Below are 23,997 nucleotides of genomic sequence, written 5' to 3' on the forward strand. Positions count from 1 at the left end.
GTGCAGAGGTACAGTTTTAGCTTGTTTTAGAATACTTGGAAATTTACCGTCTTTAAAAGATTTATTTACGAGATGAACAAGATGCTTGCAAATTATGAAACCTGTTTTCTTAATCAAAATCTAAATCATACTAATATCATCAACTCCCGAAGATGAATTTTCTTTGAGATCCTCAATTATTTGCAAGATTTCGTTGCAGTTTGTTTCATAAAGCCACATACTCTGCAAAATATTAACCTCAGGATTAACAAAAATCTCATTTGGGATGTCTGCCTTTTGTTTTTGTCCTATACCTACAAAAAAAGTGTTGCGCTCGTTTGCAACATCTAGATTATCATCAATTCTTCTACCATTTTTTATTATGTAAGGAACTTGAGAATTTTTTAATAGTAACTCCCTTAAGCTCATTTAACAATTTATAAAGTTGTTTTGAGTCTCCGATGCATTTTGAGAACTTTTGCTCATAAAAAATCTTTTTGGCTTTGATTGTTTTCTCCACTTTAGTTCGTAGTGCTTTAAATTTCTCTAATTTTTCGTTGTTCTGACGGTCCATTTTCCATGACTTGTGTGATTGGTTTCTTTTGCAAATCAAATTTTTCATATTTTTATCAAACCAATTAGGTTTTTTGATTGTATTCCTGCTTGACCTCCGATATGGTGCAAACATTGCTAATACTTCTTTAAAAGTATTATCAAATCTGTCAGAAGCACAGTTTATACTTTCCGTTTCCTGGTATCTTATTGTAGCTAGTGATTTAGAAAGGTTATCAAGAAAAGAAGACATTCTACTCAACGATTTTAAAAAACTGGTTTCACGAACACCAATTTCTGATGAACAACTTTTGCTAATCTTCTCAAATTCCAACACAATAGGAAAGTGATCGCAATAATTGTGATCCTCCATTACAAAAGTTTTCTGAATCCTCAAATTTTTTACGAAAAAGTGATCCAAACAAGTCGAGGTATTTCGGATGATGCGAGTTGGCTCACAACATAGTTGAAAACCATTTGATTGGATAGTCGATAGATATGATGACGTCATCAGATTTTTATCTAGCACGTTGATGTTGAAGTCCCCACAAACAATTATTCTGTCATAACTTTCATTGATGTTTTCCAATGTTTCATCGAGCTCAAAAATGAAATTCTGCTTGTTAATTCTGGGGGGATTATAAACCACTAACAGAGCAATCTTTAACTCTCCGAATTTCAAATGAACCAAAAGACTTTCATGCAATTTGCAATTCAGCTCTTCAATCAAGTTCACCTCATCACTTATTTGGATCATAATACCTCCACCCCTACCACTTCTTGATTTCGACAAGCAATTATTGTAATTTGTTACCTTGAATAAATTCGGATCCTCATTAACTGTTAGCCAAGATTCTGTTAAACATATGACGGAAGGCGGAGACTCAAAACAAGATATCAGTGCCTCTAATTCTTCATGATGTTTTTTAATGGATCTAGTATTTAAGTGTAAAATTTTGAAGTGATTTGATGCAGATCTAATTTTGGTCGCTTTATTTAATCTAAGAGGTGAACTCTTATGTTCCAGACTCTTCACAGCACTCTTCGCTCCGAAACGGCTGTTCCTCAATATCAGCAAGAATTGTCTCTTTGGCATTCGGCGAACCACTTATGAGACCCATAACAAAATCAAGCAATTCGTCTTTATCAGCTCTCCTGCTTTTTAGTTCCTCCATTAGATTGGTATAGTCGCTGTTCTCAAAATTGTCACGCATACGCTTTAGGGAAGGCAGTTTGGTCGATAAAGGTGTACCAGGCGCAAAAATGGGCTGTTTTGTTAGCTTTGGAACAGGCGTGTTATAAATAATTTCATTGACTTCCATCGAACCTGCTGTTGTCGTGTATACTTGGCTTTGCTTTTGTGGTAGATTCTTTGGATAATTGAACTTCTGTTCAATTTTACTAGCAACTGGTTGCAATTCAATAATATCTTGATAGAATTCAGTTCAAGATATCGCTTCATCCCATCTGACTCGATCTGAACAAGTGGTGCCGAATTCTTAGTAGTAAGCTTTAACTGTTTTGCTTGAGCCTCCTCTTTCAATGACTTGTCGTAGTTGCTCAATCGCTCGAGAATAAAAACCGGTTTTCCATTATTTGGATTCCTATAATTCCGTAGCAAACCCTTCCTGGTCCAGATTCTTTCCTTTTGGTCAAAATAGACGAACTTCGCGATAACTGGTGGTGGAAAAAGGGTGCTTCAGTGTGTGGGGGGGTGGGATGAGCGGAGTCGGATCTCAAAGGGAGTAAAGGTGGAGGTGGATTGAGGGGATCTTCAGCGGGGGGGGGGGAGGGGAGGGGGGTTTGTGGGCGGTTAGAGGTGTAATGAGTGAAGTGGGGGTTGTTTTGAGTGGAGTGAGGGAGGGGGTGAAAAAGGGTCTTAACATAAAAAACTGCCCTCTCACACCATGATTTTGCTCCGATCATTGTACACTTGGAGACTACTTCAGCTCTAACTGCTGAGCAATTTATTGTCCTCCGCAATTGAACACTTTATCCTGCTTTGGGAGCGAAAAATCAAATGGTAATAAAAAATATCACGAAAGTCGATAGTACGAAAAATAGCATAATAAAGACTTCTAATTGACTTCTAAATCCTGTTCCCTGTTCCAGTGACACGTCACCGATTAATAAAATCTAAGATCACCATAACTGCTCCTCATGTCACTAAAGAACCGCTAAAAACCAATACTTGCTTACGGTTAGTTAAAACCTATACTCACCTTTGGTTACGTAAATCCTTAAGTACTAAAATCCTGAAGACCTACGCTCAGCTTACAGCTTCACCTAAACTTAACGCAACCTTTCCTTTCAATGTTCTATTTGCTCAAGGGCATAGTTTAACAGTGCTTTCAGCTATCTGGTACAGCCACCGCAAGCAGTTGTGTTTTTATTGCTTCAGAATTTTTAGTTAAGCTAACTTTTAATTTGGATGCCAAAATTAACGTGTCGACCAAAGCAATGCGCGCAAAATGACAATTTGAGCAATTTGCTCTAGTAAAAACATGGGAGTTAAGACAGGGGTTTCAAAAGACGACGGGTAAAGCAAATCAGGTTGAGCAGTTTAATCGAAGTAAACATAAACCGACTAATGTTGGAAGAAGTGCTCTTCAACGACAGGCGGGTGGAAAAACACCGCGATTCGAACCGTTGACCTCCCGATTCATAACCAAATGCACTGACGACTGTGCTATTCGGGCCTTATTGTTGCTATGCTGCAACCGAATTTATATTAGCAGCCAGCTTTACTTCGGAGTGAGAGCAATAGATCACTCAAAAATGAACGAAAGCGTGAAAAAGTCATTTGAGAAGTCAAAATATGTTCTAGAAGAAAAGCGCAAAATGGTCAAGCGAAAAATTTGCATAAAAAGACCAATACGTTTACAATAAAGGCTATGAACTTCGTTCAAGAGCAATTAAAAAAATAAGTAATAAGAAGAAAGCTGTGTCCTTAATGTGAAGTACATAAAACTTTAACGAAAACATTTCACTTGGAACAATAATTTATCAATCAGATCAGCAAAATATCCTGAGTTTAGAAATCATGATTTTTAGCTAGCTGTCTTTCAACTGGGCGGATTCTCCATCGCACCTGGTGTTGAAACCAGCAAACTATCTGCTGAAGATATTAAATTTGGTGTAAAAACACTTCGAAATTCGACATTTTTAATTCTATTTAGCATGTTTGGCTCCCGCACACATTCCTGTTTTCCCGCGAAAAATTTTTCCACCGCAGTAATCGCTTCGGCCAGTTCATACTGACTACCGTAATCAGTTCAAGACGATCGTAATTAACAATTTGAAATCATTAGCACAGCTAATTAAAATATCATGGAATTATCTTCATCTGAATGCCTTGAAAGGCGAAACAAAGAATCAGCAATATCTTGAAGCTTGCTAACAAAATCGAAACATCGTAACCGCTTCAACTGGACTCCTCCACAACCCAGTCCTCGTTCACAACGGAAACTCCTCTCATGTACGTTTTGGTAGTCTTCACAAGTTCATTATAAACCACAGCTGCTGGTAACTTCTTGTGTAAAACTGATGAGGGGTGAATTTCAACTTGGACATGACCGACACTAGTGTAGTACTTCTTTTCACTTCCCAGTACAGCGAGACGTAATCTGAACGCTTTATAGAGACACAAACGGACTTTGTCAAAACCTGAGGAGCTGCTGGTAGATTTCCACCCCAAAGACACGCATATCTAAGGAAAAGAAAAGCATGTTTCAACATTTGAGACAATATAACAAACTTCACAATAAAATTACAAAATTGAACTACCCACAGCAAGAAGGTAACTCAAAAAAGTTAACTCTAAGGATGCATGGCTGCTATTTTAAATTCAAATCACGTTGCCACTCTCAAATTAGTTCTAGTTACAACGTGTTGCCTCAAGTCATGCTCATTGAAGTACGTCAAGAAATTGACATAACAACGCAGAGGTATACCTAAATCGAATTTGAACTTTGTTCCGTTTCGCTGTTAACATGGGATTTACAATAAATTTGAAGCAAAGCGCTAACATTTGGAAGTTCTGCCATTTGTGAAAGTAAATCCGTTAATAATTTCCCCAAAATTAAACTTTGGATTCTATATATTGGGAGCGATACCTTTGTGGTAATTAGGCTACAAGTGATGTTACCTACTTTCACAAATTGTTATGTTACCTAACCAAAATACGCGAGGGCGAAATCAGCTAATTTACATCTAGGTATACCTCTGCGTTTTGTGTGACAACGTAATTTTGGTCACAGACTACGACGGCCTTTTATATACAAATTTAGATTGCACAACTTTACTTTCAGGCAATTCCAAGTCATCCAATATTCAGTTCACTATTCAATCAATGAGGTTCAAACTCTCACCTTGGAAAGTTGAGATCTGATTTGCATAGCCAGCTGCACGCTCTTCGGGTTCAAAAAATTCTCATAGCACACTTTAGATATCGTCATTTTCTTCGCAGCATGGTTCACAAATCTATACATCAACAAAAGCCCGACCATATCTCCTGTATAATGCTGGAACTTAGACCAACATTTAGAAGCTTCACTATTTTGGGTATCGTCTGAATCCAGATGTTGATTAGCACGTATTGATTGCTGAGCAGCTCTTCGGTTGTATAGGTTCTCAACACTCAACATGCTTACTATGGACAGCATATCATCAAGGCATCCATCTTCGTTACCATACACGAGCGCCAAGGCATATTCAGGTCTCAAAGGGAACTTACAGACAACCTTTCCCAATCTTGTTAATTGAAATCCACACTCGGTTTTCTCTGTTTCTGTTTTCTCACATATCGCCTCCAAATCTAGTAACAGTTTAATTGCAGCCTTTACCGAATCCGTCGGAGGCTTTTCAATAAAATCGAATTCAAGAACGTTTGAAATTCCAAGCGATATCATAAGCAAAACAACATTTTCAAGGTTTGATTTTAAGATCTCCGCTTCTGTCATTTCGAGAAAATTATTTTCGAACTTATCTTTTGAAACTAAACAGTAGCATTCACCGGGACCCAAACGACCAGCTCTACCCGAGCGCTGCTTCGCTTGCGCTTTCGATTCGTTAATTACTGTCAAATACTCAACGCCTGTTTTAGGATTGTAACACTTCTGTTTAACTTTTCCGCTATCAATAACGTATTTGATGTTAGGTATTGTTACTGAGGTTTCTGCAATGTTAGTACTAATAACGACTCTTCGAAAACCAGCTTCGATTTCTCGTTTGTCCTTTCGTTTGAATACCACCATTTGAACTTCCGGAGGCAACGCTGAGTATAAGGGGACCACATGCAAGCCACTACTGTCCGGATCATTTTGGAGGCTCTAAAATTGAGATCGAATGACTTACAACCGAACGACTTGCGCATTAAAATTTGTACATTACAAATAATATATTTCTCCTCTGAGACAATAAATGATCCGCATCGGTAAAAACCACAAACTGATACCTACGCAGCACATTTGATTAAACTACAGAGCCAATTAGTTAAATGCATTTTTTAAAATCTGAAGACAAACACTTGCAATTAAGGCTGGAATCAATAACGCAAAAAGCTATATTTACGAAAAAAACAGAAGTTATTTTATTTCTTGTGAATGTTTGTGAATATGCATTCATTCGATTAGTATGTTAGATTATAGTTCTGTGACGCTTAAGGCCAAGGCTCAAACTCGAGGCACCCTTTGGTTTAACCCAAGCTCGGTTAAACCAAAGGGCTTTTAAAACTATAGGGTGACTTAATCAGACACAAGTTGTTTCAGGATCCAAATGTGCAGACTAAGATATCCAGTTCTACTCGTTGCTTTTAGAATTCCGACAGCAATAAATTCTGATGATGGCAACTACTATTTTAAGAAGTCAAACGATGATGCTTGCTTGCATTGGCGTATATTTAGTTTTCAATAAAACTTCTCAAGAATTCAGGAAAATTTGAAATTTGTTATAATTCTGCAACTGATCTTCAAGAAATTTTCCAAGAAACATACTAAGAGTATTCCAAGATTTCAACCCCAATTTCTAAGTTTATTCTATCATGCAGCAGATCCATTTCCTGAAAGTGTCAATGAGTGTGATAACTATAGTGAAAAATAGGTCAAAACACCTATCGTGACTTCTATAATTCGTGCTCAAGATCCACTTCATTATTGCATTTTACGAGGAGCGACTACGAGTCTACGAAAATTTATCTGTATTGTGTAACACTTAGCACCCAAATTTCGGTACTAAAACTTGTGATTATTACATACTTTCGTCACCAACATCCAGACAACATTGCTATTTAAAATATGTGAAATGTTTTAGGGATTGACTCCATGGTGCGATAAGTAAAGTTTATGAAACGCTCAACAATAGTGAATGCTTCCTCAGTAATTCGATATTTTGCTTAATCAGCACAGGCAGTTTTTGAGTTTTAGATATCTTGAAGCTGCTAAAGGCAATGAAGTTTACATTCTATTCGACTGAAGTGTAAATACTAAATACTACTATTCTGCATACTGTTCGTGTTAATTCTGCATACATTTTTTTGTTCTTTGATTTTGTAAATTTATGTGATCTGTCCTTAATTTTTAACTTCGGTAGTCGACTAAAATTCCTCTAATGCTGTCAGAAGCTACAAATTCTGTTGGATATGAAGTTCAAATGGATGGGAGCGCCATCAATGGTACACGGAATTCGACAGTCCTGGAAGGCAAAATTGCGCAAAATTTCTCTGAAGCAATGCCCGAACTCAGATTTCATGGAGAAACACCAAATAGAAATGGTAAAGACCTTGATACTCCCGTTGCAAAAAGTGTTAAAAGGAGCTGTGCTGTTCTTAGTCCGGTGGAAGAGGCAAATCCAGATGTGAATTTAGAGAAGAAAGTAGAATCAAGCATTAAAAGATCAATTGATAACATAGTTCCGTGTATACTTGAAACGCTTAGGACCGAACTGCGCAATACTATCAGCGAGATTGTCGATTCCAAAACAAGTGATCTAAGAAATGAACTCGATGGCAAAGTCAACTTGGAAGCTACCAAATCTAAGCTAAAATTTCTGTCTGAATCTGAGCTCTTGGAAACTTATAACAGAAGAGATAATATCAAAGTGCTTGAGTTATCTTCATGTTCCACTGATGGTAAAGAAAATTATCAACAGACATCGAAGTTAGTTGTTGATGTTACAGCAGAAATCGGTATGAATTTGAAGGAGGAGGATATCTCAATTGCGCACCGTCTGCCGTCAAATTCCGAAAGAAAACCAATTATAGCTAAATTTGTGCGCAGGGTAACAAAACTTGACTTCATGAAAAAGAAAAGAAACTTGGCGCAATCGGAAACTTAAAAAAACGTCAACGTATTTGAAGACTTGAGTAAAGCGAGAGTTATTTTTATCAACTTGATAAGGCAGATGATAGAATTAATTCAGTATGGTCAAGGGAGGACACTTTGTTCTATGAGTGGAAATACGACTATTTAGCCTACAAAATTCATGGTTTCTACGAAGGTGGAATTGATCTCAATTAAAGCATAGAAAGTGTACTAAATCGTTTCAACTCCTTTATTCCACCACCAAGCGCAAATATCAATAATCACACTTTTCGTCAGCCAAATTTCTCACACGACAAACAGCAAACCCAACATCTTTCAGCGATGCCCTCAAACTGTCCAAATTTCAGATTTCCGGACCAAAGTTCTGGACAAAGATCTTTTATTCGTCCCCAATACTGAAAGTTCTATACATAAAAGCAACACAAAACTTATGACTATCCTCAATGTAAATGTTAGATCTCTTTGAAAAAATTTGTTAAACCTAGAAGCTTTTATTTATAGTCTGGATGTACAACCTGATGTAATTTGTTTAACTTAAACCTGGCTTTTGGAAACAGATGAAATTTCCATCTATCTTGTTACTGGATACAATGGTTTTGTAGCCACGAATAGGGATTCTAAAAGGGGTGGAGTCATGTTGCAATGTAACAAATTTTGCAATATTACAACGGAAAGTAAGATCGACTTTCAGGAAGCTCTTTGTGTAGATATTTGCAAAAAAAACCAAACGTTTAAAACTATAGTTGTATGTAAACCACCACGCTCGTACAAAGTTGAATTTGTCAATATGATGGATAAATTGTTAGAAAATCTAAGTTCGAGCAACAGGTCAGTCAATATTTGTGGTGATATGAATTTGGATATTATGAAAAATAATTTGCTGAGCAGAAATTACTTGAACAGCATTGCAGCAAATGGTTTCTGTATTTCCTCTCCCGAACCAACACGTTCAACTAATAAGTACAGTTCTTGCTTGGACCATTTCATTAATCAAAATTTGGGTAAGTATGTTTCTGTAGAAGTTCTAGAACATCAAAATTTTACTGATCATAATCCCGTTATTTTGACGTGGCGAACAAGTGAAGATATAAATAAAAATGATTTAATACTCCGAGATACTAGCTTTGTAAAAAATCAGGATGCTGTGAGCCGTTATAAAATGGCATTGGAAGCAAATCTTAACAAAAACAGTGGCATTATTTACAAAAGTGTCGATCCTTGCAACGCTTTTTCCACATTTAACTAACTTTTTCTAAAGTGACAGAAGACTTTGCTCCTTTAAAAAGTGTCGATAATAAACAAAAAGTTCCGAAGTGGTTTGATAATAGGTTAAAAAATTTACGTCAAAAAAGAAACCATGATTATTATAAATATAAAGGAAACAAAAATAACAATGACCTGCTGAAGAAAATTAAAGAGTGTAGATTAAGGCTGGAAAAGCAATTAAAATTGCGCAAGAAACAATTCTATCTAAATTCTTTCCAGAAATGTTTAGGAAACTCTAGACAGACTTTCAAACTACTCAATGAGCTGAAAGGCAAATCATATAAATCACAGAATTTTCCAATCCTATGCAGCTGTTATCAGACGTTTGATGAACCTTCGGATAAAAATAATGCAAACAATTTCAAGCAAACATTTTCGAGTTCAACAATTTTTTTGCTTCCATAGGACATCAAGTCAGTAGGCACCTAAATAATAGTTTCCAACCTTCTTTTCCTAGACACCAATGCTCCATGTATATTTACAAAACTACTGCGAGAGAGGTGGGGGATATCTCAACTAATCTTGACAACAAGTCATCCTCAGGTGTTGATGATATAAGTAACATACTAATCAAATTATCTTCAGATGTCATCAACCCCTACCTAGTGTTTCTGATAAATTTTTCATTCGACAAAGGTATTTTTCCTAAAGAACTGACTCGAGCAAAAGTTCTCCCACTGCACAAAGAGGGGTCTAAACTTGACCAAAATAATTATAGGCCAATTTCACTTCTTGTAGTTTTCAGTAATATTTTTGAAAGAGCTATGTACAATCGCGTGTACCAATATTTTGAGAAATTCTCTATATTTTATAAGAAGCAGTTTAGTGTTAGATCTAAGCATAGTACAATTGATGCACTAGTTGAGTTAACCGAAACTGTTCGCATGAGACAACAACATTCGACCATAGTTAGTTTCTTTTTGGATTTAAAAAAGGCGTTTGATACTATCAATCATGCATTTCTTTTGGAAAAACTAGAGAGATATGGAATTAGAGGCAACTGCTGGAAATTGTTTAACTCTTATCTGAGTGATAGAATTCATCATGTTGTAATTAATGAATTAATGGTACTTCATCTGATTTGTCCGAAATCAAAAACGGTGTTCCTCAAGGATCGATTTTGGGCCCTCTTTTGTTTTTAATATATATAAACGACCTTCCTTTAGTCTGTAAAAATGTTGAAATTTTACTTTTTGCTGATGTCACTAACATAGAAGCAGTTGGGTGCTCTGTTGAAAATATAAAGTCAGATTTAGATAGCATAAACGTTTGGCTTCAGAGTAACAAGCTTGTCCTTAATCTTAGTAAAAACAATTCAAGTTAACTTGAAAAAATGACCGGCAAATCTTAGTTTCCAATTGAACAAAACTGACATCAAAGTTGAGCATTACTGTAAATATCTTGGGGTAAAAATAGATAATAAGTTCTCTTTTCGGGATCATATCGATCATGTGCAAAGTAAACTAAGTAAACAATGTGGTATACTAGCAAAACTCAGACATTATGTTCCTCGGAATCAACTCATTTCTTACTACAATTCGAATGTGACACCACTAATTCAAAATGGTGCCTTGATTTATGGTTGCTGTACCTACTCAGCGCTTCTACCGATCTACCTATTGCAGAAAAAAATTTTAAAATTAATGTATGTTAGAAAAAAGGCGATCACTGCGATGATATTTTTATGAGGCACTCGTTGTTGACTATCTACGAGTTACACATATACGAATTAATTAAATTTGTTCTGAAATCAATCAATGGTCTACACTAGCAATATTTCAGCAATAATTTGTTTCAATTTAAATCGAACGACCGGAAAACCAGAAGTGGGATTCTTAAGTTGCTAAAGGAACCATTTTGTAAAAAGAAGTTGGAGCGCAATTCAATACGTTTTAGAGGTGCTAAACTAAATAACAAATTAAAGATAATGCAGATAATTCCCGGTAATTTAGAGAATGGTAGCCAAGCTGAAGTGACAAGTTTCTGTCATAAATTGAAAAACTCATATCTGGTGTCGAACTACGAGCTAATTAGATTCGTTTTTAACTGAAGCGAACAACAATATTGAACATGTGCTACTCTAGTTTGTTGAATTGATGTCCTATCTGAATAATTTGTTAATTTGTGCTATATTTTGCATGTATTGAACGAAGGTTTATCAAGTAATCGTTGTCAGTAATTTATTGGGCAAATTGAAAAAGAAGATCGCTCTGATCTCGTTATTTGTCCACGTTGCTTGTTTATTATTCAACAACGAAATTAATTCTTTCTTTCTTTCTTTAACCGTCTCCGACCTCTACCGTAAATTTGCATTGAAACCTTGTCTAATGCATGATTTGTTTTGAGACTTGCCCTCCAGTAATATTTAATTAGAGGCTGATGTTCTTTGTTGAAGATCTCTGATTAGACTGATCAAATCATTTCGAGTTTGCCTTGCGCCATTTCTGCTCTGCCTAACCATTTATTAATTAGGAGATAAATAGAAGCTTGCTTCAGTTATCGTTGTTGAAGCTATAAAAAAGAAAAACAACTATTTCTAGAAGCCAAACCAAATTCTTTGACTAAAAATCAAGAGAAACCCAGTATAACTTCATTCGGTTATCACTTTTCAGATATAAAAAAAACATGACTTGCATAAAGCTTGAAGGTTAGAATGCAGCAGTTAATGACCTTTAGTTTCCTATGGATTAAATCATATGCAGCCAAATGATCTGTAAAATCTGGTTATTCTACACATTTGAGCAAAGACCATTGCATATAAAATTTGATGTGAATGTCACTCCACAAACATAACGAACACAGACTGACCTTTGATACTGTTCGCAAGGTTCTCACTGCACTCTCAATTTCCTCTTCACCAGTCAGAAACACCAGAATGTCACCATCATTGGGGTTAGCTCTGTGGACTTGAATGACAGCAACCATCGTCCTCCAAAGGTAGTCTTGCTCAACTTTGTCCTCTTCTTCGGACAAAAAGAATGACGTCACAGGATGCGACCGTCCTTGCACGTATAAAATTGGCGCATCCTCAAAGTAAGAAGAAAACAAATCAACTGACAAAGTCGCAGACATAACAATAACTTTCAAAGACATCGCCGAGCTGTATCCAAGCGATTTCCGTTGTTTTTGAGCTTTCTTTACCACTCCTAGAAGAATGTCTGTTTGCAAAGATCTCTCGTGAGCCTCATCTATGATTATAACTGAGTATCGTTTCAAAAGGGGGTCGCTCATAGCTTCTCGTAGGACAATACCATCAGTTGCGTATTTGATTTTAGTCCCTTGACTGGAGACATCCTCAAAACGTACAGAGTAGCCAACCACATCGCCAATTTTGCAATTCATTTCACCTAAACAATAACAAACCAACTAGAAACTCATTTTAGAGTTCAACAGTTTATATTATGTTCGAGGAAATTGAACACTTGGAAACAACAACAGAAATTTGTTACTGGACAAAACTTAAGTGTTATTAAAAAATCCTCAGACTGCGTTCTAAGCCAATGATAGTCCTGGTATCCAGGCTAAAAATTACGTATTTGCAAAGCTGCTATTGCAAACAAATGAATCGAATGCAACCAAACAAAAACAGCGGAAGCTTAACAGCACTAAGTTCCTATGTAGTTATTACAGCATAAAAATTTTCCATAATCTTGACAAGAAAGATTGCACATTCTACGCAAGGCCTCCACTTACGCGGTGGCGATTGCTTCTTAGGATTACTACTGAGTGTACAATGAGCTTTCAAATATCGGTAAAAAAATAAAAAAAGGGCATTCTTGCTAAACAGTTGGTTGTTCTTTTAGCTTTCTTGCTTGAACTTTTGCTCATTTAAAGCGAAAAAAAAGCCATTTCTCATTGATCTTTTAAAGCAGATTTCAAGATTTAAACATTCAAACCTTTTCTTTTCCGTCTAAATTAAAAAGTTAAAGATTGTAACAGCTATTATTTATATACATTTAGAAATCGTATGAAGGCCTAGATATTATATTCTGACAGAATTGCGCCATTCCAAAAGAAATTAATCTCAATTTACACAGTAAATCATACTTTTTCGGACTTTATTACTACTTTATTTCCAGATTATTTTGTCAGGATGGATGCCAAGTTATTACAATTAGTGGAGACTATCCAGGATGAGAGTACGAAGCAGGTCGTGAGTACCATTATAAGCGAATTAAAAAAAACCCAGAGCGAGGTTAGTGTGCAATTCAAAAACATAAAGGATTTTTGCTCAGAGTTAGAAATGCGTGTTCGGGAACAAGAAAGATACACGAGTAAGGACTCCATCATTACTGATAATCCACCGTTTGACCCAAACGTTGATGATGATGCATTACTGGAACTGATTGTTTTTTTCATTAAAAAATTTCTGCGTTACGAACTGGAACCGAGTAAAATCAAAGCGTGTCATATACTACCTGGTCGAGCCGAAGAAAAGGTCTGATGGCTTCTGTGATCGTCAAGTTTTTGTACTTTCGTGATAAAAACCAGATATATGCGAATCGAAGGTATCTCAAAGGACAAAAAAACGAAATAAATCAAAAGAATATTTACGTACGAGAAAGATTACCTGCAATGGATGCTTATATCAAGAAATTCGCAGAAGGCAAGGGACTCATAACAAGCACTAATAACTGCACTGTGTCCGTATTGTGTGATCAAGGAGATGGGAGAAAAAAACTTGTAAAAGTAAATGATGTTACCGAATTGGAAAATGTAAAAAATCCAATTGTGCGAGAGCAGAATCGTAGACCAGACCAAATAACTGGTTTCCGTAAACCAAAGCGACCACTTCGATTGACTGATGATGAACGTGCTGATCGGCTATTTGCATCATTCTCTCCTGAACAAAAGAAAGCTATCTTCGAAATTGGAAAAGCCAATTAAAGTGCTGGAAAAAGTTTGAACTGAGAATAACTCATTAAAAATTTTTGTTAACGTCTGAAGTGTTGAAGACACAACACATGTGTGCAAAATTATCTGTGTTTTGTTATACAAGTTTCATCTAAACTTACTTCTCAAAGTTGAAACAAGGATAAAAAAATTAAAAGTTAATTTTTAACTAAAGTTTCTTAGTTTTTTATTTAGCTTATTTTTATCTGTTTAAGTTTTCCGTGCTATTGGTTTTCGTTTTTTCAAAATTTACTGCATGAGGTTCTGCGATTTCCGCGGATTCAGGCATTATTGTAATTATATATTTTATATATATGTTTTTCTTTTTACTTCTACATAAACAAAAACTTGCATCAGGCACTGCGATTTGCGCGACCTGTTGCAAGCTGAGTGAACTTTAAAAATTTGTTGTGTCACTAATAGAACTTGAGCTCAGAATACAATTTAGTCTGAAGTACTGCAATTTCCGCGGCTAGTTTACTCTTTTTTTTCTCAATAAATGCTTGAGTTTTTCTGGTCTGCACTGCGATTCCGCGGCAGCAGGAAAGACTGAATCGAAAAAAGACAGAAAAAAAAGAAAAACAATGGTTTATGGCTGCAATTTTGTCAGAATACTTATTGGACATATATGACTTTTAGAATATTACTTCAAAATTTAAGATCAATTCATAGAAATTTTAATGAGCTCGATCAATTTATAAACCAAGAGAAAGCAAAACCTGATGTGATTGCATTAACAGAAACCTGGTGCAACCAGTATGCTTTCGAAAATGCTTACCAGTTGAATGGATATGGCCAGTTGTTGAGGAGTGACAGAGAAAAAAGAGGTGGAGGTGTAGGATTTTTCATTCGGAAAGGCATCAAAGTTCAAATTAAAGCAATAACAAACAATGAACACGTACAATTGTTGACAGTTGCGTTGTTAGGATATCAAAATGAAAAATTGATAACTGTTGGTTATAAAACTCCAAATTATGGTATAGATGAGTACATAAACGTTTGTCAAGAGCACCTTAATAAATTCACTATCAAACCGGAGAGTTTGCAAGTTTTTGTGGTGATTTCAACTTAAATGTAATTGAACAAACGAACAAAATCGCTAAGGTTTTGGATTTTTTTCTCTTGTACAGGACTGCAAATAAAGAATAGATCAGAACCGACAAGAGTCACTTCTTGTACGGCAACATGCATTGATATTTTTTTCGCAAATTTTGAAGCCTCAGTAAATGTGAAGGATACCATGATTTCTGACCACAGAGGAGTAGAATTGAGCTGCAAGGAAACAAGGGTTGATCCGGAAAAATCAAAGGAAAAATTTCCTTTTAGGCCCCTAAAAAACTTCAAAATAAGGAACTCAGGTTAGATTTAAATTAGTATTGCAAAAAAACTGGGAACGAAAAGTAAACTATATCTATCTTCTGATTTGGATTTCAGTTTTACGGATTTAATGAGGGTGATAAACGAGGAGTTGGATCGTCATGTACCCTTGCAACAGTTCAAAAAGCACACTAACAAAAAATTCAAACAGGTTCAAAAGCCTTGGTTGAATAACCAGATCAAAAATCTCAGTCTTAAAAAGCTTGAAGCCTACCAAAGATTGAAGAACGAACAGTCTGCCGAAAATAGAGAAATTTAATAAGCTGCGTAATCATTTAAAAAACCTAACGAAAAAAGCAAAAGTAGAATTTTACGAACAAAAAATTGAAGGAAAGGCTAACATAAATAAAAGTTTGTTTTCAATAATAGACGATATTAAGGGAACGAAAATAAAAAAATATTGACAAACTGAATGCTGATGAAATCAATAAATATTTTGTTGAAATAGGAAAGAAACTATCTGAAAGTTGTAGTCTGCCGCCAGATCTAAGCCGGGTCAGAAAGTTAGAAAATTCCATGTTCTTAACTAACGTCACAGCCAAAGAAGTTTTCGACATTATCAAGCAAATGCCCAAAAAAACTTCCTCTGATTTGCATAACATTTCAAATCAACTGATTAAGTTCATCAATCCAAGCGTGTGTGCAACATTTGCAAAATTAATTAATCGTTGCTTTGATGAGGGCCATTTCCCTAGAACTCTGAAAATTGCCAATGTTATACCTCTGTACAAAAATGATAACGAAAACGAGTTCGGTAATTACAGACCAATATCACTGCTCCCAGTTATTTCAAAAATTTTCTTTTTTGTCCAAATACTCAGTAATAAACAAGGCTCAGTTTGGATATCAGGCAAAGAAAAACACAATTGATGCTGTGTCGGAGGTTGTTGAAACAATAAGGATTTCTTTGTGTTCGAAAGAAAGTTACTATGGAGTTTTTATTGATTTATCGAAGGCTTTTGATACTGTGAGTCATAAAATTTTGCTCCAAAAATGTTTTGCGTATGGTTTGAGGGGGAAAATTTATGACAATCTTAATTCATATTTGACCAACAGACAATGTGTTTCAGTTAGCAAGCAGCGATCATCATTTGAAAGCATTTTTTGCGGTGTACCGCAGGGTTCTGTTTTAGGGCCACTTCTGTTCTTGATTTACGTAAACGATCTGCCTGCTTTTTGTACAAACTGTAATGTAACTATGTTTGCTGATGATACAAATATTTACGGAAAGGTGGATGATGGAATTAATGATACAATAGAAAATGTGTCAGTTTGGATGGAATCAAATAAGTTAGCAATCAATAGAGATAGATGCAAGTCTATAAGTTTTGGTGCTACTAATGAGACACCTGAAATAAAAATTTATGATTACAGCATCAAATTTGTCGACCACATTAAGTACTTGGGTGTATACATAGATAGTAAACTGAGCTTCAAATCACACATTGAGAAAATAATTAGTCGGATGGATTCATTAACAGCGGCAATCTATCAGTATAAAAATTTTTTCAAAAGACACATACCAGTCCGATTATACAAAGTTTACGTTCAACCAGTATTACAGTACGGGGTTTTGTTGTATGGAGTGGCCAATACAAGCGAGCTTCAAAAATTAGAGTGGCGGCAAAGCAGAATTTTTCGTTTGTTATTTTCAGCTAAGAGATTCCAAAGCATTGACGAACTGCGATGTAAACACAAGTTGTTTTCTGTTAAAGAGTTACACATATATGAACTGATAAAATTACTGTGAAGAATTCTCCGCCATGAACATCCAAGCAAATTATTAAATAACTCATTTCCGGAATTAATCGAAGAAAATATCCAAATAAATGAAAGAACTCATCTAGTCAAAACAAAATATTTGCAAACGAAGCAAAGAAACAAGTCACTCATAAATAGCTTAAGACGCTTATATAATGTTTTAACTAAAATGGATGAAAGTATTATTCAAAAATTATGCTCATTTAGTGCACAGGATTTAGCAAACTTTTTACATTGTTTTAGAGACTCATTTATTATAGATAACAGATTTTTAACCTTTTTTGGTAAGGAATAAAGCGAGCTGCATTTTTTTTGTAAAATTGGCATTCTTATTAAACATTTTCTTAGGGGTTTCTAAGTTTGATTGGAAAGTGGTATTACCAGGGTAAAATATGATTTTAGAGGGTTTGAATTAACAAATAAGTAGACTTTGAGAAGAATTAAAAGGCATCACTTGACAGGTCTAGCGACCTTTTGATGTCCTTTCGGGTTATGTTTTGTTGTTTGTAAATTTATAAATGCAAGCAATGGAATAAACTCGAGAACTAATTTATTATTTATGATTAAATGGGGATAGGGAAAAATGCTGTCCATTTTTGAGAGTAACCAGTCGTTTCTTTTTAATTAATACAAACTCGACGAGACTGCGATTTACGCATATGCGTGTAGATTTATGAAAAAATTTTCAGTCATAAAGAGAACAAACACTCAATTTTGCTCCTCTAGCTCTTTAAAAGGCTATTTAAATTCACAGCGGTAAAAAAAACTTGAAACTTTGTAACTTGTGTATTTCGGTTTCAAAGCTTTAAAATCAATTTCGAGTTATGTTTCAAAAAATGGGATCGAAAAAAAACCGGATTAGTAGATAGTGTAAGTGTAAAACAACTAGAACTTTCAATCAACTACATAATGGAACGTATGTTACAAAGCAATCGTAACTAGGACCAAAATTACTGCATGGGAAACACGATGCAAGACTGCTACTGTCCGCAATTTTTACATAATTACCAGGAGGCTCGGAATGGTGCGCCGTACATTGTTCCTGCCCCTCTCATCACAACTACTGAAACCAAAAAATGTTTCCAACTTTTGAGAAACATTGCAGTCAGACTGTCAAAAATAGCCAAGAGACAGACATGAATGCCGTAGAATCCAGATAGATACATCTACAGAAATGCGTCGCTGAAACGCCACTTTCGAAAAACACTGAGTTCAAATGATATTTCTTGGTTCATTTCATTCCGCTGAAACCTTTTCATCACGGATCATAACAACAAAAGGGTCTTAATGACCTTGAATTAACTTCATTCGAACTTAAGCTTTAACGTGTAGATCATAAAAAGTTCATACAGTTGAAAAACAGTCGTGAAAAGAACCTGAAATTGAAAAGGGGATAACAATAAAAACAGCACTCAAAGCACGTCAAGTCATCAAGAACTCGCGAAAATCTAATTTCCCTCTTATCTAAAAAATAGCTGTTTCTGGCTTGAATCTTAATGTTTTTGTTACCTGTGCTGCCTCAGGGTGATTAACCGTTCTGATGTGCTATCTCAAACTTGGACTTCCAATTGACCTCGAAATCATGAAAAATCGTGAATACTTCCTTAAAAAACAGCACCTAAAATAATCTTAAATATGAAATTGGACCACAATAACCGCTGAATGAGTACATGAAGCTTCCCCGAAAAACTCATATTTGCTAATGTTTAGGTGAAAGACACAATTATATGGAAACATTTCAATATTCGCGTAAAATTTGATCAAAAATTTAAAAATCTAATAAAAATCTCGTTTCTTTTCAAATCTCAGTGTTGTCCAAAAGACAAAATGCAGACTGAGCCATTATTGATTGGTAGCCAGTCAATTGTGCATGCGCGCACAGTGCATGATAGCACTAAAACATCAAACTTCTCTGGTTTTCCAGGTTTGATAAAAAAAAGATTTTGGTTTTGAATTTTTTTAACATTTAACCATTAAGACAGATCAATTTACTTTCACTGATTCTTAAAACTTAAGCGAAGATTTAAAACAAACAGAAAACTGGATTAAAAATGAGGTTAACATAGGCGAATGACAGGTTAAAAATTCATTAAAATGTCTGAAAATTTATCGCATGTTCTGCATTTCTGTACTACATTGACAAAACAATGATATTCTTATATTCCAAAGATAAACTCGAAAACCACTAGTTAATGTAAATGATATTTTAACAAAACTTTGACCAAAATTAAACATTTTGAGGTGAAACATGGGCATGAACGGCCGACTTTTTTTAAACGATTTCTGCTGCTTGAGTAACATGACATTTGGTAAGATGTTAACCGAAAGCAGGACCATGTTTTTTCAATGAATCAAAAAGTTTTCTCAGTTTTACAAGAGTCGACAGCGATACCATCGTCCGCATACCAATTTTGAACTGTGATGCAATCGTCAAAAATTCAGTTGAGGGGAAATTGCAATTCGATACATCGACGAATTACATATGGAATGATATAGAGAAGGGCATTTCTCAATGTTTCATAAGATCACTGTTGAGACTACTGAAAGCATTTTTTTGCTTCGGTAAGCCGGATCGCTTCCGAATTTTAGTTTATTAAAAACAGCTCTCAATTAATGAATGGCAAGTTCAATTTCTCCCTTTTAACCCATACAGTTGTTGATCAACAAATATCTTCAGGTCGGTTTTACTACAGGTGACAATAATTCTTCCAGTAACTCGCCTTAAGAATTCCACAATTCCTATCGATCGTACACCAGGGCATGTATCAAGAGCTATCAACCCAAATGAATTGTACGGAAGGGAAGTCAAACGAGAAGTTACTAAGCCTATTGATAGTATAACAATCGTTTTGCATAGATCAGTCGAGCACGCCTTAAGGGATGTCAGAAGCCATCGCCATTCGTTGGCATCCGTTCGTTTCTTTCAAGAGTCTTCATGACAGATTTTCTATCCATTGAGTTTTTCAAATATAGACTGTTATGCTAAAAGTTTGGATGTTCATTGCCCACTAGATAACTCAAATTTAATTGCGTGGTTCCGGATGTTTTTCGCGTAAGACATTAAGGACTGTTTTCTTGTCAACTTTGACAGTTAAAGAGGGGACGCCAACTTTCGCTTCTTCATTAAGATATCGAATGGTAGTGGCGGTTTTTCCTGTTGACATGTATTTATCAAATTCTTTGTACTCATCGACGAATCGTTTTGCTTCTATTCCGCTCATACGTTCCTGGATAGCTTTTTCTTTAAGAAACAGTGAACCTATGTCTTAATTCATCCATTGGTCTCAAACCGTCTTTGTTATTTGAGGCGTTATCCTCCGTTAGTGTTCCTGCAAGAATGGGATGAGGCATCATCATTGCACAGTAAATTGCCGTTCCCGCGTTAGAAAAATTTAAAGTGGCGGACAAGATTTCATTCAAGGTATTGGTTAACTTAAAATTTGTCGTGTTTCTTGGGAGCGTAAAAAAGACTGCTTTCCTGTGAACAATTTGTTTGTATATGTTCTCGATCTCTTGTTTGCTTTCCATGAGGTTAGGCCATTAGCCGTACGGTTCAGAACAGGCTTCCTTAGAGACGCTTGGAATGTCTTGTTATCGACTACTGCGTGGCTTAAGAGTTGTTTCCGCTGCATGGCTGAGAGGAGTTTAGATATTCTTTGGTTTCGCAGCAAAAGTTTTCATGGTGTTCTCGCCCAGCGCTGAGTCCGCTACACTTAACGTGCTATAAGTGGCGAACCCCTCCACCTCTTAGATGACTTGAACATTTTCGGCAAGGTGACTGCTCGGACATTAGTGGGAGAGATATAAATAATTTAGGCTGTTGGTAGTCTTGAAAAAGTATCGTGGAATATACAGGTTTAATATTGTGGAATGCGGTCGATTCTCGAATACAGTACAATTTTTGAATACCTGCACATGGAGGATGCATCCCATCGTTGCAAAGTTTTCTCTATTTTCGCTTCTCATCGAGAATCGAGCTTTGTTGTATTCTTTTCAGCCAATTCGTCAATCGAATGCTACAAGAATTTCTAATAGATGCACGTTGAATCCAGTAACCAGTTCTTGTTCACTCAATCAATTGGGTTTTTTCGAGCAATTGAAAATATTTTGACAAGTTTGTGGCAGATTGTTTGGAAAAAACCATTCATAATCATAATGAAATGATGAGATATTAGTAGTAGTAGTAGAGAATTCGAGTAAGTTTCCCGGGGCTTCAATTTGTTCCCCTGTGTCAGTCCAGTTTCAGTTGTTAAGTTTTTACCAATTGTTACAATTGTCACATCTGCAAATGATACGCCAAGAGCGTTTGTTTGTTAGGCTGAATTGAGTTGTGAGGAAGTGCCAGTGAGCTTCTATGATAGTGTGTTTGCTTAATCTGCCTTGAAATTTTTTAATATTTATTTAAAGCGTTGTACAGTTGTTTCGTTCGGTGGAAGAAGTTTTCATCGGATTTGACAAGTCGGTTATTTTCAATTTTCAGTTCACCTCTACGTGTTGCCTTGTCCTATCGACTTCAAGGGTTATAAAATTTGTCGGCATACCAAATTCATTACGTGTAATAGCCAGGAAGAGAAGAAGATCATGCAGTCCAACTTAGTGACAGTGGAAGGAGTTTTAGGCTAATGAGACGTTTTTAGGCTAATGGTTGGAACAATAAAACCAGTATAGCACTTCATTTTGGTTGACGTTGAGCTGATTGCTGACATACTTCGTTTTATTCGGAGAAAGCACTAGTCGCTTTTTGCACTCTGTAGTTGCAGTTGCCTTGCCCTGAGAGATTTGATGTAATTATTAAACCAAGGTCTTTTTGGGATTCAGTTGGTTTTATTTCCTGGCCACACATAGAAGTCGTGAGATTACCCCCTAACATTTAACAACTTGCATTTGTTCGCATTTAACTCCATTCCATTCTCTCGGCACCAGTCTTCAAGATTTTTTCGGCTTCTGTCCAGTTTTGCCTGACCATGAACAATGAACTTATAGTCGTCTGCAAATCAAAAATCTTCAATACCGGGGTTTGCATCTGGAAAGTCAGATAAAATTAAACTCTATACAAATTAAGAACAGTAGTGGTCCAAGTATGGAACCTTGTGGGACTCCACTTGTTACGTTCTCCAAACTTGAACAACAATTTCCAACTTTGACAAATTCTTTTCTATCTTCTAAGTATGAGTGCAAGAGTACTAATATATTCCCTCCTACGTCAAAACTTTCCAGTTTCTTATTGAGAAGGTGATGTGGTACTTTATCAAAATCTAAGTAGAGGATACTAATGTCGCCCGATGAAATTGTGTCAAACATGCGATATACTGTGACGAGAAACAGTAGAAGCTGAGTGGTTGCCGATCTGTTCTTTCGAAAGCCGAATTGATTTTCGTTTAATCTGTGACAACAATGAGAATATATTGATGATTGAGCTAAGGTACTTGAAATATCGTTTATCGTTTGTCTTCCTTGTCTCAATATTCCCTTGTCTCAACTCCTCAGTCGCTAAATACACTTCCTCAGCCGAATTTTGCTGAACGCCTCTTCAAAATCTTCAGCATAAACAAAGGTGCTTCCGGTTGCGAAGTATCGTTGCGACAATAAGCAACTCAAGGTTGTTCTTTTTAAAAACCGTCAACTAAAAGAGGCCCCTCCCCTTTTAGAGGGTAGGCGATCAACAGGGGGCATCAAATTTTGGGCGCAGGGCAAAATAAATACTCGATAGAGTTTAAAATAGCCTCCCTTCGTCCACAATGGTTCCTTTTAATGCTCCTATAATGTACATCATGCTATTTTAATACTGGACATCTGCACACATACCTGCCATGTAATTAGCTACCGTTATCGCCGCAACTCTTCGAGGCTGTGTGCAGAGTATACATGAGCTGCTTCCAATTCCCGCCTCAAAAAGAAATTCCGGTATTCGCGTAGTCTTTCCACTAGCCGTTTCACCTATTACTACGCATGTTGGTGATTTTGAAATATATTTCACTAGTTCATCTTTAGCTGAGTATATTGGCAGTAGCTGCGAACCAACAGGAGGCATAGCTCTGAAAATAGGTAACCAATGTCGAACGAATTCAATGGGGCAAAAAAAAGATGTTTTGGTGTTAAATTTTGCTGCCCTTGACAGAATGATTTGCTTGAAAGAGCTGCAAACGCCAGAGCTAAAGAAAAAAGAATTGATTTAAATTAGATAGGAACAAACTACAATAGAATATAGACAAAATGTAGTTTAATCAGAACAGTTACAGAGAGTTCAAGAGCAGTATTTACAAAAATGATGACAAAAATTATTTCTATCAGTACCAGTCAAGAAAAAGAACGAATTTAAATAGGAGACGAGAGGTTGGATACAGCGAAGGGTTTGCTACAAACCAGCAATCAACTTAAACGAGATAAAATTATCAGACCGTAAGTCTTCTATAAGAAAATCAAACAACTTTAAAGTCTCCCTTCCTCGACAACAGCCCCCATGGAAGCCTCGACTGGCTGCAGTCGTCGGCGCGAGCGGGAACCGCGCAGTCAGATTACGGAGCCCTGGAGCAGCGCAGAGCTAATTTTCGTTCGGATAAACATGATGTTGGCGTAGTTGTCGTTCTTAAGGCTGTTTGCTGGCAACTTGCGTTATCACCCTGCACCTTGCTGAAGGTCCCTCTCCTTCTGTGCAAGAAAAAATCAATGGACTGAAAGTACCCTTCTCATTGTTGTTGTTGTTGTTGGGGATTTTCTTTACAGAACGGATTTCTCCCGATCAAAACATTTATAGAAAATTAGTCCAAGTCTCTCTGCAGTGTTGACAGTCACAACAGATCTGCCACGTGCAGACGTTTTCTGGTTTGTACCACATCATGGTATCATTCCA

The 23,997-nt window shown here is 36.1% G+C and overlaps 3 protein-coding genes across 6 annotated transcripts in view; all 3 read right to left on the reverse strand.

Moving 5' to 3' along the window:
• LOC142336027 (sperm-associated antigen 1-like) overlaps positions 1-23,997 on the reverse strand; it is a 286,466-nt gene that overhangs the window by 236,421 nt on the left and 26,048 nt on the right. The gene's annotated exons all lie outside the window — the stretch shown is intronic.
• LOC142336029 (UDP-N-acetylhexosamine pyrophosphorylase-like) overlaps positions 1-23,997 on the reverse strand; it is a 102,940-nt gene that overhangs the window by 52,901 nt on the left and 26,042 nt on the right. The gene's annotated exons all lie outside the window — the stretch shown is intronic.
• On the reverse strand, positions 3,503-23,519 carry LOC142336026 (ATP-dependent RNA helicase DHX33-like). 2 transcript variants are annotated; one of them, XM_075384503.1, is made up of 4 exons: positions 22,953-23,519; positions 11,925-12,463; positions 4,902-5,861; positions 3,503-4,240 (listed from the first exon to the last, which is right to left on the reverse strand). In XM_075384503.1, exons 1-4 carry the CDS (start codon positions 23,176-23,178, stop codon positions 3,956-3,958), a joined length of 2,010 nt encoding a protein of 669 aa, XP_075240618.1. In that variant the 5' UTR covers positions 23,179-23,519; the 3' UTR covers positions 3,503-3,955. The 2 variants fall into 2 exon arrangements, with proteins under 2 accessions (XP_075240618.1, XP_075240619.1); XM_075384504.1 differs by lacking the exon at positions 22,953-23,519 and adding an exon at positions 18,156-18,337.

This window comes from Convolutriloba macropyga, chromosome 3, assembly GCF_964194025.1.
Source record: "Convolutriloba macropyga chromosome 3, txConMacr16.3, whole genome shotgun sequence".
Classification (NCBI taxonomy): domain Eukaryota; kingdom Metazoa; phylum Xenacoelomorpha; order Acoela; family Convolutidae; genus Convolutriloba; species Convolutriloba macropyga.